Below are 17,688 nucleotides of genomic sequence, written 5' to 3'. Positions count from 1 at the left end.
TTCCTTTGCCAAGAAAGCCCATCTACTCAAAGCTATGGTTGTTCCAGTGGTCATGTATGGATGTGAGAGTTGGGCTATAAAGAAAGCTGATCACCGAAGAACTGATGCTTTTGACTGTGGTGTTGGAGAAGATTCTTGAGAGTCCCTTGGACTGCAAGGAGACCCAACGAGTGCATCCTAAAGGAAATCAGTCCTGAATATTCTCTGGAAGGACTGATGCTGAAGCTAAAGCTCCAATACTTTGGCCACCTCATGTGAGGACACTCAGTCATTGGAAAAGACCCTAATGCTGGGAAAGATTCAAGGTGGGAGGAGAAGGGGTCGACAGAGGATGAGATGGTTGGATGGCATCACTGACTCGATGGACGTGAGTTTGAGTAAACTCCAGGAGCTGGTGATTTACAGCGAAGCTTGGAGAGTTGCAATCCATAGGGTCACAAAGAGTCGGACACGACCTGAGCAACTGAACTGAATGCAGGAGTCACTGGTTCGATCCCTAGGTTGAGAAGAGCCCCTGGAGATGGAAATGGTAACTCACTCCAGTATTCTTGCCAGGAGAATTACATGGATAGAGGAGCATGACTGTCCATGAGGTTGCAAAGGTGTTGGACACAACTTTGCAACTAAACAGCAAAACTCCTCAAAGTTAGTGGAAGGAAATAATAAAGATCAGAGTGGAAACTAATGACATGGTGACCTAATAAATGAGTAAATAAAAGAGATCTATGAAATTAAAAGCTGGTTCTTTGAAAACATAAACTCAATAGACCTTTAGCCAGATTCATCATGAAAAAAAGAAAGAGGGCTTAAATGAATAAAATCAGAAATTAAAGAGAAGTTCCAACTGATATCACTGAAAAGCAAATAACTATAAGGGGATAATACAAACCGTTATATACCAACAAAGTGGGTAATCTAGAAGAATTGAAAATTGCTAGAAATAGATAGCTTTCCAAGCCTAAATCTGGAAGAAATAGGATGCCTTCATAGGTCAATTACTACTAATGATGTTAAATGAGTAATAAAATCTCCCAACAAACAGAAGTCTGGGACCAAAGGGCTTTACAGACAAATTCTACCAAATATTTAAAGAAGAGTTAATACCTCCAGGTATTCCAAAAAATTGAAAAGTAGGAAACTTTTCAAATTTCAAAAAGTTGGAAAGGGCTTCCCCAATAGCTCACTTGATAAAAGAACCCACCTGCAGTGCAGAAGACCCCAGTTTGATTCCTAGGTCAGGAAGATACCCTGAAGAAGGGATAGGCAACCCACTCCAGTATTCTTGGGCTTCCCTCGTCGCTCAGCTGGTTAAGAATCTGCCTGCAATGCAGAGGCCTGGGGAAGATGTTGGGAAGATCCCCCAGAGAAGGGAAAAGCTACCCACTCCAGTACTCTGGCCTGGAGAATTCCATGGAGTCACAACGAGTCAGACACAACTGAGCGACTGTCACTTAATACCCATCCTTCTCCAGCTATTCCCGAAAATTGAAAAGGAGGAAACACTTTCTAATTCATTCTACCAGGTCAGCAATACCCTGATACCAACCCCATATAAAAAAACTTCAAAAAAATAAAATAAAAATTACAAACCCTTATCCATGATTAATATAGAAGAAAAATCCTCAACTAAATATTAGCAAGCTGAATTCAATAATACATAAAAATTCATACATCAAGTGAGATTTATTTCAGGGATGCAAGGAGGGTGCAGTATCTACAAATATACCAACATGAGACACCACATTAACAAATGAGGTGTCATTTTGTTAATGACATGAGATGACATGGTCATCTCAATAGATGCAAAAAAGCACATAACAAAATTCAACATCCATTCATGATAAAAACTCTAAGCAAGATTGATATAGAGGGACTATATCTCAACAAAATAGAGGCCATTTATAACAAACGCCTGGTGAACACCACACTCAATGAAATGAAATCTTCTCCTCTAATATCAGGAACAAGACAAAAATGCCCACTCTCACCATGTCTGTTTAACATAGTACTGGAAGACTTACACTCCACAATTGAAAAAGGTATAAAATGCATGTAAATTGGAAGGAAGTAAAACTATTGCTGTTTCAGATGATGTGATGATATATACAACTCTGAATACTCCACCAAAAAAATATTAGAAATAATAAATGAATTTAATAAAGCTTCAGGATAAAATATTAATACACACTAATTTGTTAAATTTCTGTACACTAATAATGAGCTATCAGAAATAGAAATCAAGAAAAAAATCCCATTTACAATTACATCAAAAAGAATAAAATACCTAGGAATAAATTTAACCAGGAAGGGGAAAGATTTGTACTCCAAAAACTATGAACATTAGTGAAAGAAACTCAAGATGATAGAAATAAATTGAAAGATACCCCATGTTCATGGATTAGAAGATTTAATATTATTAAAATGCCCATATTATCCAAAGCAGTCTATAGATGCAATGCAGTTCTTCAAACAACATGGTATTTTTCATGGAACTACAACAAATTATTCAAAATTCGTATGGAGCCACAAAAGATCCTCAAAGAGTCAAACCAGCCTTCAGAAAGAAAAGCAAAGCTGGAGATAATCACATTTCTGTCTTCAGATTATACTACAAAGTTATGACAATCAAAACAGTAAGGTACTAGCACAAAAACAAACACACAGATCAATGGAACAGAATAGAGAACCCAAATATAAACCTGCACGCATATGGCCAATTTATGACCAATGAAGCAATAATGTAAAATAAAGAATATCAATCTTTTCAATAAGCAGTTTGGAGAAACTGTACACTTATATGCAAAAGAATTAAGCTGGACTACTTTCTCGTACCATATGCAAAAATAAATTCAACATGGTTTAAAGACTTACATGTAAAACCAGAAACCATTAAAGTCATAGAAGAAAATGTAGGCAGTAAGCATTTTAAAATAAGTCTTAATATTATTTTTTGAATCTGTCTCCTCAGGCAAATAAAGCAAAAGTAAAAATAGATAAACGGGACCCAATCACAATAAAGAACTTTTACAGAGCAAAGGAAAGCATCACCAACTAAAGAGCAGTTTATTGAATGGGAGGAAATCTTGGCAAAAAATATTTCAGATAAAAGGTTAATATCCAAAACATATAAAGAAGTCACAGAACTCAATATAAGAAGTAAACAATATGATTAAAATATGAGCAGAGGACCTCAATTCTAGTTTTTTTCCAAAGAAAACACACTGATGACCAACAGACGTATAAAAAGATATTCTGACGCAGATGTATAGAACAGACTTTTGGACTCTGAGGGAGAGGGAGAAGGTGGGATGATTTGGTAGAATGGCATTGAAACATGTATACTATCATGTAAGAAACAAATCACCAGTCTATGTTCGATGCAGGATACAGGATGCTTGGGGCTGGTGCACGGGGATGATCTGGAGAGATATTATGGGATGGGAGGTGGGAGGGGGGTTCAGGATTGGGAACTCATGTACACCCGTGGTGGATTCATGTCAATGTATGGCAAAACCAATACAGTCTTGGAAAGTAAACTAAAGTAAAAATTGAAATGAAAAAAGACAACAACAAAAAACAAATGAACAAGCAAAAAAGGTACTCCACATCACTAATCATCAGGAAAACGCAAAACAAAACCACAATGGGGTATCACCTCACAACTGTCAGAGTGACTGTCATCAAAAAGATAAAAGTAACAGGTGTTAGTGAGGACCTGAAGGAAAGGGAACCCTGGGGCAGTGTTTGTGGGAATGTAAATTAGTGCAGGCACCATGGTAAACAGTATGGAGTTTCTTCACATAATTAAAAATAGAACTACCATGCAGTTCAGCAGTTCCACTGCTGGATAGTTACCCAAAGAAAAGGAAAACGTTAATTCAAAAAAATACTTGCACCCAAATGCTTATAGTAGCATAGTAAATACAATAGATATGAGATGAAAACAATGCTCATTGACAGATGAACAGATAAAGAAGATACACTGTGTATATGTACAATGGAATATTACTCAGGAATAGAAAATGAAATTTTGCCATTTGCAGCAATGTGAATAAAACACAGAGATTATTATGATTAGTGAATAAGTCAGAAAGACATCTTACATGACATCTTAGATGTCACTTCCATCTAAAAAAAAAAATGAAGCAAATGTGTAGAATGAAACAGAAGCAGACTCACAGATACAGGCTTCGAGTAGAACCAGGTGTAAGGCAGGGCTTCCCTTCTGTTTGGCCACTGTCATCACCCTGTCAGGGACAAGGTCAAGTTCCATACTGCTGGCGCAGAAGCCCTGGGGGGGCTGATTCAATTCACTTTGGGTGTGTGCTCTTCCTGTACCCAACAACTCCTTGCCCCAGAGGGGAGCAGTGCTGGAGCAAGAGGGGCTGGCGGGGGTATTGCACGAGGGTCCTGACACAGGCCATTACAGTCTGATCACCATCAGAAATCCAAATTGTCTCTGATGGATGACTCGTGCAATCGTCCTTGGTCTTGGCAACACTCACTTTGGTTCTGGAGTGTTTGCTTGGCTCAGGCTGGACCAGACACCTCCCTGGTCTCAGGAACCAGTCACATCACTCATTTGGTTTTAACCTGTCATTTCTGCCCTGCTTCGGGAGCAAGGAAGTGTTCACTCTCCCTGCAAGCAGAGTTCAGGCATCCCCTGGGGCATCAAACACCCAAGGGGGCCTGTCTGCACTTTGTCAGACCCCAGAGCCCAATATGTGGTTCTAATAGCTCACTCACAAGGGAGGGTCTCCACTAAAGTAATTCACCATTTCCTCTGAGTTCCCTCCCAAGTGTGTAGGTCCTGATATTGCTTCTCTGCACTTCCTGTCTGCTTTTGTATGGATCTTTTTGCAGCTTTGGTGAAACAGGAGTCTTTCTGCTAATCTCTAGTTAGTTTTTACTGAGAGTTGTTCCACATTAAGATGTATTTTTGATGTGTTTGTGGGAGGAGGTAAGTTCTCTGTCCTCTTACTCTACCATCTTGCTTTGAGTTCAAATAGATTCTAGTTCACCTTTAAGTTCAGTTCAATTCAGTCGCTCATTTGTGTCCGACTCCTTGCAACACCATGAATCGAAGCACACCAGGCCTCCCTGTCCATCACGATCTCCGGGAGATCACTCAACTCACATCCATCGAGTCAGTGATGCATCGAGCCATCTTATCCTCAGTCGTCCCCTTCTCCTCCTGCCCCAAATCCCTCCTAGCATCAGAGTCTTTTCCAATGAGTGAACTCTTCGCATGAGGTGGCCAAAGTACTGGAGCTTCAGCTTTAGCATCATTCCTTTCAAAGAACACCCAGGACTGATCTCCTTTAGAATGGACTGGTTGGGTCTCTTTGCAGTCCAAGCCAAATCAACTATACTTCAGTTCGAAGCATGATACAGGATGTTTGGGGCTGGTGCACTGGGATGACCCAGAGGGATGGTATGGGGAACAAGGTGGGAGGGGGTTTCAGGATGGGAACACGTGTATACCTGTGGCAGATTCATGTTGATGTATCACTAAACCAATACAATATTTTAAAGTAATTAACCTCCAATTAAAATAAATAAATTTGAAAGAATAAAAATTAAAAAAAGAAACACACACACAAAAAATAAATTTAAAAAAATTTTAAACAATACAACCTTTGCTCCCAAAAGTGCAGACAGCAACATTTTTATTATTCTCCAACATCATCAGAAAGTGAAGTAAACATTTTTAACCCTGGAGTTTCTCACTACAGAAAGTGAAAGTGAAAGCATTTGTTGCTCAGTCCTGTCCAACACTTTGTGACCCCATGGCTGATCCAGGGCTATTAGAAGAAGGAACAGTCTACCTTCTGTGGGATTGTCTCAAGGTTAAAGCAGACTCTTAAGGTAACAGCCTACCCCTAACATCATCATGTGTAGCTGAGATCTGTCTGCCCTGAGAGGTGGTTTGGGGTAAGGATTATTGCATTAGGACGAGGGCTACGGTGAGAGGAAAATTATGTCCTGGGTGTCTGTCTTTCTGAGCCAGAGTTTGTATTCAGTGCAACTGGATTGGCAAATAAAGATTTTCTCATGAGGAGCTCTTCTTACCTGAGCTGTAAACATGACCCTCTTGGACCTGGTTCCCATCTTTCTCCACATCACTTCCAATAATGTGATTAAGGATGGAGGCCAGAGCTGGCGCTAATGAAAGGAGACAAAGAAAATGAGAGCCTCCTGGCCAGGCTGTGACCTCTGCATGTGGCTCTCTGAACTCAGCCACAGAGGGAAAAGATTCTTTTAGGACTATACTAAATACTTTGTACTTCCTTTATAAATGTGATTAAAATATTTGCTACATTCGGCTCAGTTCAGTTCAATCACTCAGTCCTGTTTGACTCTTTGCAACCCCATGAACTTCAGCATGCAGGCCTCCCTGTCCATCACCCACTCCTGGAGTTTACTCAGACTCGTGTGCATTTAGTCAGTGACGCCATCCAACCATCTCATCCTCTGTCATCCCCTTTTCCTCCCACCTTCAATATTTTCCAGCATCATGGTCTTTTCCAATGAGTCAGTTTTTCACATCAGGTGGCCAAAGTATTGGAGTTTCAGCTTCAGCATCAGTCCTTCCAATGAATATTCAGGACTAATTTCCTTTAGGATTGGCTGGTTGGATCTTTTTGCAGTCCAAGGGACTCTCAAGAATCTTCTCCAACACTACAGTTCAAAAACATCAATTCTTCAGCTCTCAGCTTTCTTTATACTCCAACTCTCACATCCATACGTGACTTCTGGAAAAACCATAGCTTTGATTAGATGGCTTTTGTCAGCAAAGTAGTGTCTCTGCTTTTTAATTTTCTGTCTAGGTTGGTCATAACTTTTCTCCAAAAGAGTAATCATCTTTTACTTCTTGGCTGCATGAAATCACTACGTGCAGTGATTTTTGAACCAAAAAAGATAAATTCTCTCACTGTTTCCATTGTTTCCCTATCTATTTGCCATGAAGTGATGGGACCAGATGCCATGATCTTTGTTTTCTGAACATTGAGCTTTAAGCTAAAATATTCACTCTCCTCCTTCACTTTCATCAAGAGGCTCTTTAGTTCTTCTTTGCTTTCTGGCATAAGGGTGGTATCATCTGCCTATCTGAGGTTATTGATATTTCTCCTGACAATCGTGATTCCAGCCTGTGCTTCATCCAACCCAGCATTTCTCATGATGTACTCTGCATAGAAGTTAAATAAGCAGGGTGACAGTATACAGCCTTGACATACTCCTTTACCAATTTGAAACCAGTCTGTTGTTCCATGTCCAGTTCTAACTGTTGCTTCCTGACCTTCATATAGATTTCTCAAGAGGTAGGTCAGGTAGTCTGATATTCCCATCTCATTAAGATTTTTCAACAGTTTGTTGTGACCCAACAGTGAAAGATTGATAGTTTAATAAAGCAGAAACAGATGTTTTTCTGGAACTCTCTTGCTTTTTCCATGATCCAGCGGATGTTGGCAATTTGATCTCTGGTTCCTCTGCCTATTCTAAATCTAGCTTGAACATCTGGAACTTCATGGTACACATACTGCTGAAGCCTGGCTTGAAGAATTTTGAGAATTACTTTACTAGCATGTGGGATGATGACCATTATATCCACTAATGTGGGCAAGAATCCCTTAGAAGAAATGGAGTAGCCATCATAGTCAATAAAAGAGTCTGAAATGCAGTACTTGGATGCAGTCTGGAAAACGACAGAATGATCTCTGTTTATTTCCAAGGCACGCCATTCAGTATCAAAATAATTCAAGTCTATGTCCTGACCAGCAATGCTGAAGAAGCTGAAGTTGATCTGTTCTATGAAGACCTAAAAGACCTTTTATAAGTAACACTCCACACACACACACACAAAAAAGTCCTTGTCATTATAGCAGACTAGAATGCAAAAGTAGGAAGTCAAAAAACACCTGAAATAACAGGCAAATTTGGACTTGGAGTACAGAATGAAGCAGTTCAGTTCAGTCACTCAGTCGTGTCCAACTCTTTGCGACCCCATGAATCGCAGCACAGGCCTCCCTGTCCATCACCAACTCCCAGAGTTCACTCAGACTCACGTCCATCGAGTCCATCATGCCATCCAGCCATCTCATCCTCTGTCATCCCCTTTCCTCCTGCCCCAAATCCCTCCCAGCATCAGAGTCTTTTCCAATGAGTCAACTCTTCGCATCAGGTGGCCAAAGTACTGGAGTTTCAGCTTTAGCATCAGTCCTTCCAAAGAAATCCCAGGGCTGATCTCCTTCAGGATGGACTAGTTGGATCTCCTTGCAGTCCAAGGGACTCTCAACAGTCTTCTCCAACACCACAGTTCAAAAGCATCAATTCTTTGGCGCTCAGCCTTCTTCACAGACCAAATCTCACATCCATACATGATCACTGGAAAAACCATAACCTTGATAGACGGACCTTAGTCGGCAAAGTAATGTCTCTGCTTTTGAATATGCTATCTAGGTTGGTCATAACTTTTCTTCCAAGGAGTAAGCGTGTTTGGATTTCATGGCTCCAATCACCATCTGCAGTGATTTTGGAGCCCAAAAAAATAAAGTCTGGCACTGTTGCCAGTGTTTCCCCATCTATTTCCCATGAAGTGATGGGACCGGATGCCATGATCTTAGTTTTCTGAATGTTGAGCTTTAAGCCAACTTTTTCACTCTCCACTTTCACTTTCATCAAGAGGCTTTTTAGTTCCTCTTCACCACCCATAAGGGTGGTGTCATCTGCATATCTGAGGTAATTGATATTTGTCCTGACAATCTTGATTCCAGCTTGTGTTTCTTCCAGTCCAGCGTTTCTCATGATGTACTCTGCATAGAAGTTAAATAAGCAGGGTGACAGTATACAGCCTTGACAAACTCCTTTTCCTATTTGAAACCAGTCTGTTGTTCCATGTCCAGTTCTAACTGTTGCTTCCTGACCTGCATACAGATTTCTCAAGAGGCAGGTCAGGTGGTCTGGTATTCCCATCTCTTTCAGAATTTTCCACAGTTTATTGTGATCCACACAGTCAAAGGCTTTGGCACAGTCAATAAAGCAGAGATAGATGTTTTTCTGGAACTCTCTAGCTTTTTTGATGATCCAGTGGATGTTGACAATTTGATCTCTGGTTCTTCTGTCTTTTCTAAAACTAGCTTGAACATCTGGAAGTTCACAGTTCATATATTGCTGAAGCTTGGCTTGGAGAATTTTGAGCATTACTTTACCAGCATGTGAGATGACTGCAATTGTGCGGTAGTTTGAACATTCTTTGGCATTGCCTTTCTTTGGGATTGGAATGAAAACTGACCTTTTCCAGTCCTATGGCCACTGGTGAGTTTTCCAAATTTGCTGGCATATCGAGTGCAGCACTTTCAAAGCATCATCTTTCAGGATTTGAAAGAGCTCAACTGGAATCCCATCACCTCCACTAGCTTTGTTCATAGTGATGCTTTCTAAGGCCCACTTGACTTCACATTCCAGGATGTCTGGCTCTAAATGAGTGATCACACCATCGTGATTATCTGGGTCATGAAGATCTTTTTTGTACAGTTCTTCTGTGTATTCTTGCCATCTCTTCTTAATATCTTCTGCTTCTGTTAGGTCCATACCATTTCTGTCCTTTATGGAGCCCATCTTTACATGAAATGTTCCCTTGGTGTCTCTAATTTTCTTGAAGAGATCTCTAGTCTTTCCCATTCTGTTGTTTTCCTCTATTTCTTTGCACTGATCGCTGAAGAAGGCTTTCTTATCTCTTCTTGCTATTCTTTGAACTCTGCATTCAGATGCTTATATCTTTCCTTTTCTCCTTTGCTTTTCACCTCTCTTCTTTTTGCAACTATTTGTAAGGCCTCCCCAGACAGCCATTTTGCTTTTTTGCATTTCTTTTCCATGGGGATGGTTTTGATCCCTGTATCCTGTACAGTATCACGAACCTCATTCTATAGTTCATCAGGCACTCTATCTATCAGATCTAGGCCCTTAAATCTATTTCTCACTTCCTCTGTATAATCATAAGGGATTTGATTTAGGTCATACCTGAATGAACTAGCGGTTTTCCCTACATTCTTCAATTTGAGTCTGAATCTGGTAATAAGGAGTTCATGATCTGAGCCACTGTCAGCTCCTGGTCTTGTTTTTGTTAACTGTATAGAGCTTCTCCATCTTTGGCTGCAAAGAAGATAATCAGTCTGATTTCGGTGTTGACCATCTGGTGATGTCCATGTGTAGAGTCTTCTCTTGTGTTGTTGGAAGAGGGTGTTTGCTATGACCAGTGCATTTTCTTGGAAAAACTCTATTAGTCTTTGCCCTGCTTCATTCTGCATTCTAGGTGTTTCTTGACTTCCTACTTTTGCATTCCAGTCCCCTATAATGAAAAGGATATCTTTTTTGGGTGTGTGTTCTAAAAGGTCTTGTAGGTCTTCATAAAACCGTTCAACTTCAGCTTCTTCAGTGTTACTGGTTGGGGCATGGAATTGGATTACTGTGATATTGAATGGTTTGCCTTGGAATCCAACAGAGATCGTTCTGTTGTTTTTGAGATTGCATCCAAGTACTGCATTTTGGACTCTCTTGTTGACCATGATGGCTACTCCATTTCTTCTGAGGGATTCCTGCTCACAGTAGTAGATATAATGGTCATCTGAGTTAAATTCACCCATTCCAGTCCATTTTAGTTCACTGATTCCTAGAATGTCGACGTTCACTCTTGCCATCTCTTGTTTGACCACTTCCAATTTGTCTTGATTCATGGACCTGACATTCCAGGTTCCTATGCAATATTGCTGTTTACAGCATCAGACCTTGCTTCTATCACCAGTCTCATCCACAACTGGATATTGTTTTTGCTTTGACTCCTTCCCTTCATTCTTTCTGGAGTTATTTCTCCACTGATCTCCAGTATCGTGTTGGGCACCTACTGACCTGGGGAGTCCCTCTTTCAGTATGCTATCATTTTGCCTTTTCATACTGTTCATGGGGTTCTCAAGGCAAGAATACCGAAGTGGTTTGCCATTCTCTTCTCCAGTGGACCACGTTCTGTCAGACCTCTCCACCATGCCCCGCCCGTCTTGGGTTGCTCCGCAGGCATGGCTTAGTTTCATTGAGTTAGACAAGGCTGTGGTCCTAGTGAGATTAGATTGACTAATTTTATGTGAGTATGGTTTTGGTGTGTCTGCCCTCTGATGCCCTCTTGCAACACGTACCATCTTACTTGGGTTTCTCTTACCTTGGGCATGGGGTATCTCTTCATGGCTGCTCCAGCAAATTGCAGCTGCTGCTCCTTACTTTGGACGAAGGGTATCTCCTCACCGCCGATACTGAGTCCTAATCTAACTAAATTATTGATTTTGTTTTTATGTTTAGATAAACAGAACAGTACAAATCTATTCAGTCATTCATATAAATATTCATTTGAATATTGGGGAAAACTCAATGTGAAAGAACCGATTGTAGGCTGAAAACAGTTTTTACATTTGAACAAGCAATATTTGTTGTGGAGGTAACCACTTAGAGGCAGAAGTGAAAAGTGTGTCTCAACAGGCAAGCAAGTGGTTAATTGCTAATGATGTATTTATATAGGAAGATGACATGTCTATCCTTAGTATGTAGTGTCCTTGATAAACCCCTCTAACCCAAAATTTGATGTATTGCTGCCTAAGGACATTAGCATGTATATCAGGTAAGGGTCATAGTTTCTGGGAAAAAATACAGATAACATTAATATAAGCAAAGAAGAATAGAATTTATTTCAATGATATGAGGTATTTCACTGAATGAAACAAAAACTCTATATTTGATTAACATGTGGCAACATACTTATTTTGAAAATTTAGCCTCTTAAAAACTTAACAAGAAAGAAAATATATGTATATAGTTGTTTATGTATATGTATGCATTTTAAGATGACCAAATATATTATTTTAAATTCCATTTAAAAACACTAAATATCACTGAAAGTGGTTCTGAATACATTTTTACACCACAGAAAGGTATAAGGTGACATAGCTCTCTTTGCAGAGACTTCTCTTTAACCCTGGACATTAACTCAGTTCCTTCTGTCGTAGGGCTATGGGAAACAATATGACCTCTGTCACTGAGTTCATCCTACTGGGATTTCCCCTTAACAAAAGGACACAGATGCTCCTCTTTGGGCTCTTCTCCCTGTTCTATGCCCTCACCCTGCTGGGGAACGGGGTCATCCTGGGGCTCATCTCACTGGACTTCAGACTGCACACCCCCATGTTCTTCTTCCTCTCACACCTGGCCATCGTTGACATGGCCTACGCCTGCAGCACGGTGCCCCAGATGCTGGTCAACCTCCTGAGTCCAGCCAAGCCCATCTCCTTTGCTGGCTGCATCACACAGACCTTTCTCTTCTTGACATTTGCTGTCACAGAATGTCTTCTCCTGGTGGTGATGTCCTATGATCGGTATGTGGCCATCTGCCACCCCCTCCGGTATTCAGTCATCATGAGCTGGAGAGTCTGCATCATGCTGGTGGTGACCTCCTGGACCACCGGAGTCCTTCTGTCTTTGGTTCATCTAGTGTTACTTTTACCCTTACCCTTCTGCATGACCCAGAAAATCGATCATTTCTTCTGTGAAATCATGGCTGTTCTCAAACTTGCTTGTGCAGACACACACATCAATGAGCTTATGGTATTGGCTGGAGCAGTTTCTGTGCTAGTGGGACCCTTCTCCTCAGTTATAATCTCATATGTGTACATCTTCCGTGCCATCCTTAGGCTCCAGTCGGGGGAAGGGCAAAGCAAAGCCTTCTCCACCTGCTCATCTCACCTCTGTGTGGTCAGACTCTTTTATGGCACAGCCATTATCATGTATGTTGGACCCAGATATGGGAACCCCAAGGAACAGAAGAAATATCTTCTCCTGTTTCACAGCCTTTTCAACCCCATGCTCAATCCCCTTATCTATACCCTTAAGAATTCAGAAGTTAAGAATGCCATGAAAGGAGTGCTGGGAATAAAGAGTTTTATGAAAGGATGATCGCATCAGGGTTGACAATGACCTAGGAGGATATTATTTCAAAAGCTCTTAAGCCCAACCCCGCATAAGATTATCTGAGATGCTGATTTAAAATAGAGTAAATCTCCTGACCCACCGTTAGATCACTGATTCAGTAGATGTGGGAAGTATTTTAGAAAACTGTATCTTTAAATACTGTCATTATCCAAATATTACCGATAGCAATTTGTGATGCTTCTGAATGTCATAGGCCAATATTTGGAAGTCACAGATCTAGAATAACACTCTTTGTAATTTCTTCATCAAGCTATGTTCCAGCCCCATATCTCCCAAAATGTTTTCCTCAAACCATGCAGTATTTGTCTTTCTCTGTCTCATTTATGTCACTAAGCACAATGCCCTCAAGGACCATTAGTGTCACAAATGGCAGGATTCCTTTTTTTGTGTGGCTGAACACACACACACACACACTCTCTCTCTCTCTTTCTCTCTCTACTTCTTATCCTCTCGTCAGCTGGTGAACACTTAGGTGGTTTCCTTTTCTTGACTATTGTGAGTAATGCTGATAGGAACATGGGGGTACAGATAATTTTTGAGTTAGTGTTTTTTGTTTCCTTCAGATAAATGCCCAGGAGAAATTCCTAGATCGTATGGTAATTCGAAATTTTCCATATTATTTTTCACAGTAACTGTAACAATTTTCACTTCCACCAACAGTGTAAAGGGTTCCCTTTTTTCTCATCTTTGTCAACATTTGTCATCTTACATCTTTTTGATCATAACCATTCTAACAGGCATGATGTGATATGTCACTGTGATATTGATTTGCATTTGTCTGATATTGAGTGATACTGAGTAACATTTCAGGTCCCTTTGGTTATCTGTATGTATTCTTTGGGAAAATGCCCATTCAGATTCTTTATTCACATTTAGATTGAATTATTGGCAACAAAGGTCCATCTAGTCATGGCTATGGCTTTTCCAGTGGTCATGTATGGATGTGAGAGTTGGACTATAAGAAAGCTGAGCACCGAAGAATTGATGCTTTTGAACTGTGGTGTTGGAGAAGACTCTTGAGAGTCCCTTGGACTTCAAGGAGATCCAACCAGTCCATCCTAAAGGAGATCAGCCCTGGGTGTTCATTGGAAGGACTGATGTTGAAGCTGAAGCTCCAATACTTTGGCCACCTGATGTTAAGAGCTGACTGAATGGAAAAGACCGTGATGGTGGGAAAGATTGAAGGCAGGAGGAAAAAGGGACAACAGAGGATGAGATGGTTGGATGGCATCACCGACTCAATGGACATGGGTTTGGGTGGACTCCAGGAGTTGGTGATGGATGGGGAGGCCTGGCATGCTGCAGTTCATGGGGTCACAAAGAGTTGGACATGACTGAGCAACTGAACTGAACTGATTGGCTTTTTTGCTGCTGAGTTGTATTGGGACTTTTTAATATATATTTTGAATATTAACCCCTTGTTCAATATATATGGTTTGCAAGTATCTTTTCCCATGCCTTATGTTGTCTTTTCATTGTGTTAATCTTTTTATTCCTTTCCTGTGCAGAACCTTTTTAGTTTGAGGTAGTTCCACTTGTTTATTTTTTATTTTGCTTTAGATGTTATGTCAAAAAATTCATTGCCAAGAGCCATGTCAAGGATCATTTATTTTATGTTTCATTTATTTCTTTGTAGTTTCAGTTCTTTTGTTTAAGACTTTAATCCACTGTGTGCTAATTTTTGTGAGTGGAGTAGGAGAGGAGTCTAATTTCATTCTTTTATATATGAATATCCAATTTGCACATTTACTGAAGAGACTGTCCTTTCTCCACTGGGTATTCTTGGCTCCCTTGTTAAATATTAGTTGAATATATTTGCAGGGATTTATTTCTGTGCCCTCAATCCTGTTTAATTGGTCTGTGTTTCTGTTTTTAGGCCAGTAATGTATTGTTTTGACTGCTATAACTTTGTAATATAGCTTGAGATCTGGAAGTAGAAAGCATGAAGCTTTGATCTTTCTCAGGATGGCTAGGCTATTTTGGTATTTTGGCGATTCCTTAAAAATCTAGGATTATTTTTCTAGTTCTGTTAGAAATACCATGGGAATTTTGATAGGGGCTGCACTGAATCCATCTATGGCTTTTGGCAGCATGTACTAATTCTTCCAATCCATGAACATGGGATTTAAATACCAATTACTTCTGATTCTTTCTACTACTGGGTAGTTCTCCCACTGACTTGGACATAAGCAGCTCTTAGACAATCCATATTTCATGATTATTTTCTCATAATCTGGTTTGATATTTCTTAATTTCAGGACAGTGTCAGTGGCTCTAGGTAAGTCTTTATTGATGACATATTTCTCTTCTGTAAAATTGAATATTAGATTGAGAATTTAGTTTATTGAACACTCAACTTTATTTAGATAGGTAAGTATATCTTTCTTTTCTTTTTTGCTTCCTTCTTCCTTCCTTTCCCCTTCCTTAACCTTCCTATTCTTTCTTACCTTGTTTATAATTCGTTGAGTTCTTAAAGATGTTTATTAATTGTTTTCCATATACCAAAATTATATGAAGTATTAAATAAAATAGATGTCATATAGCTGTCTGATTCTCTCTTTATAGTGAGATGGAGAAAAATTAGACAATGGTTACAGAGTTCATCCTCCGGGGATTTTGTCTTGGTCCAAGATTCCACTTATTCCTTTTTGGGCTCTTCTCCCTGTTCTATGCCCTCATCCTGCTGGGGAACAGGGTCATCCTGGGGCTTGTCTCACTGGACCCCAGACTGCACACCACCATGTTCTTCTTCCTGTCACACCTGGGTATCACTGACATGGCCTACGCCTGTAGCATGGTGCCCCAGATGCTGGTCAACCTCCTGAGTCCAGCCAAGCCCATCTCCTTTGCTGGCTGCATCACACAGACCTTTCTCTTCCTGAGTTTCACTCACACCGAGTGTCTGCTCCTGGTGGTGATGTCCTATGATCGGTATGTGGCCATCTGCCACCCTCTCTGATATTCTGTCATTGTGAACTGGAGAGTCGGCATCAGCCTGGTGGGGACTTCCTGGGCATTTGGCTCCCTCCTGGCTCTGGTCCATGTGGGTCTCGTCCTGAGGCTGCCCTTCTGTGGGCCTCATGAAATCAACCACTTCTTCTGTGAAATCCTGTCTGTCCTCAAGCTGGCCTGTGCTGATACCAGGCTCTACCAACTTGTCCTCTTTGCTGCTTCCGTGTTTGTCTTAGTCGGGCCCCTCTGCCTGGTGCTGGGCTCCTATGCGCACATCCTGGCCTCCATCCTGAGGATCCAGTCCGCTGAGGGCCGCAGGAAGGCCTTCTCCACCTGCTCCTCCCACCTCTGCGTGGTCAGGCTCTTCCTTGGTTTGCCATCGTCATGACCATGGCCCCCAAGTCCCGCCACCCTGAGGAGCAGCAGAAGATCCTTTCCTGTTTTATAATCTTTTCAACCCCATGCTGAACCTGCTGATCTAAAGCTTGAGGAGCAAAGAGGTCAAGGGTGCCCTGAGGAGAGCACTGTTCAAGAAGAGTCATTTCTAACTGGTGACATTTGAATCCAAAAAATTCTCTGCTCTCTTATATGTGTCTTGATGATACAAGAATAAGACTTCCCTCTTCCTTTGACGTTTTACGTTTATTGCTTTCATTGATTTTTCTTTCAGATGTGATTTTATTGTTATTGTTCAGTCACTAAGCATGTCCCATGAATTCTATGAACTGCATTCCAGGCTTCCCTGTCTCTCACTGTCTCCCAGAGTTTGCTCAAACTCATGTCCATTGAGTCAGTGATGCTATCCAACCATCTCATCTTAGGTCACCCACTTCTCCTGTCCTCAGTCTTTCCCAGCATCAGAGTCTTCCAATGAGTCAACTCTTCACATCAGGTGGCCAAAGTATTGGAGCTTCCACTTCAGCATCAATCCTTCCAGTCAACATTCAGGGTTGATTTCCTTTGGGATTTACTGGTTTGATCTCCTTGCAGTCCAGGGGACTCTCCAGAGTTTTCTCCAGCAATGCACTTCCAAAGCATCAGTTTTTTGGCACTCACCCTTCTTAATGCTCCAACTCTCATATCAGTACGTGACTATTGGAAAAACCATAGCTTGGATTATACTATGATCTTTTTCTTTGATTGCTCTGAATTTAATATATCTGAAATTAACATTTATTTAAATTGATTTCCTGAGTCTACAAATTTGAATCATCTTTCTGCTGCCCTAACTATATTAGCTCATCAATGGAATAGGTCACAAGACTTGGAAGAAAAAACAAAGTTATGAAGGGAGGTGATTTTGAAAGCCTGGATGCACACTTGTCCACTCTCAAAAATTGCACTCCCCCTGTTCAAGAGTCAGCCAGAGATGTCTAGCTAGTTGTGCTCCATAATGTTGAAAAATCTCATATGAAAATTGTAGAGCCATATTAGGGAGCAGGCTTATTGAAGAAACATAATTAATACAAGGTATTTTGGAGATCCAAACCAGTCAATCCAAAAGGAATTGGACTGCAAGGAGATCCAACTAGTCAATCCTAAAGGAAATCAGTCCTGAATATTCATTGGAAGGACTGATGCTGAAGCTAAAACTCCAATACTTTGGCTACCTGATGTGAAGAACTGACTCCTTGGGAAAGACCCTGATGCTGGGAAAGATTGAAGGCAGGAGAAAGGGACAAGAGAGGATAAGATGGTTGGATTGCATCA

The 17,688-nt window shown here is 40.8% G+C and overlaps 1 protein-coding gene and 1 pseudogene across 1 annotated transcript; both read left to right on the top strand.

The window, feature by feature from the left end:
• LOC102188468 (olfactory receptor 13-like) lies at positions 12,052 to 12,990 on the top strand. Its single transcript, XM_005679632.2, has one exon. It carries the CDS (start codon positions 12,052 to 12,054, stop codon positions 12,988 to 12,990), a length of 939 nt encoding a protein of 312 aa, XP_005679689.2.
• LOC102188191 lies at positions 15,596 to 16,526 on the top strand (annotated as a pseudogene).

Source organism: Capra hircus, chromosome 4, assembly GCF_001704415.2.
Source record: "Capra hircus breed San Clemente chromosome 4, ASM170441v1, whole genome shotgun sequence".
NCBI lineage: Eukaryota > Metazoa > Chordata > Mammalia > Artiodactyla > Bovidae > Capra > Capra hircus.
The sequence above is the reverse complement of the archived record's forward strand: the minus strand, read 5'-3'. Positions and strand labels throughout refer to the sequence as shown.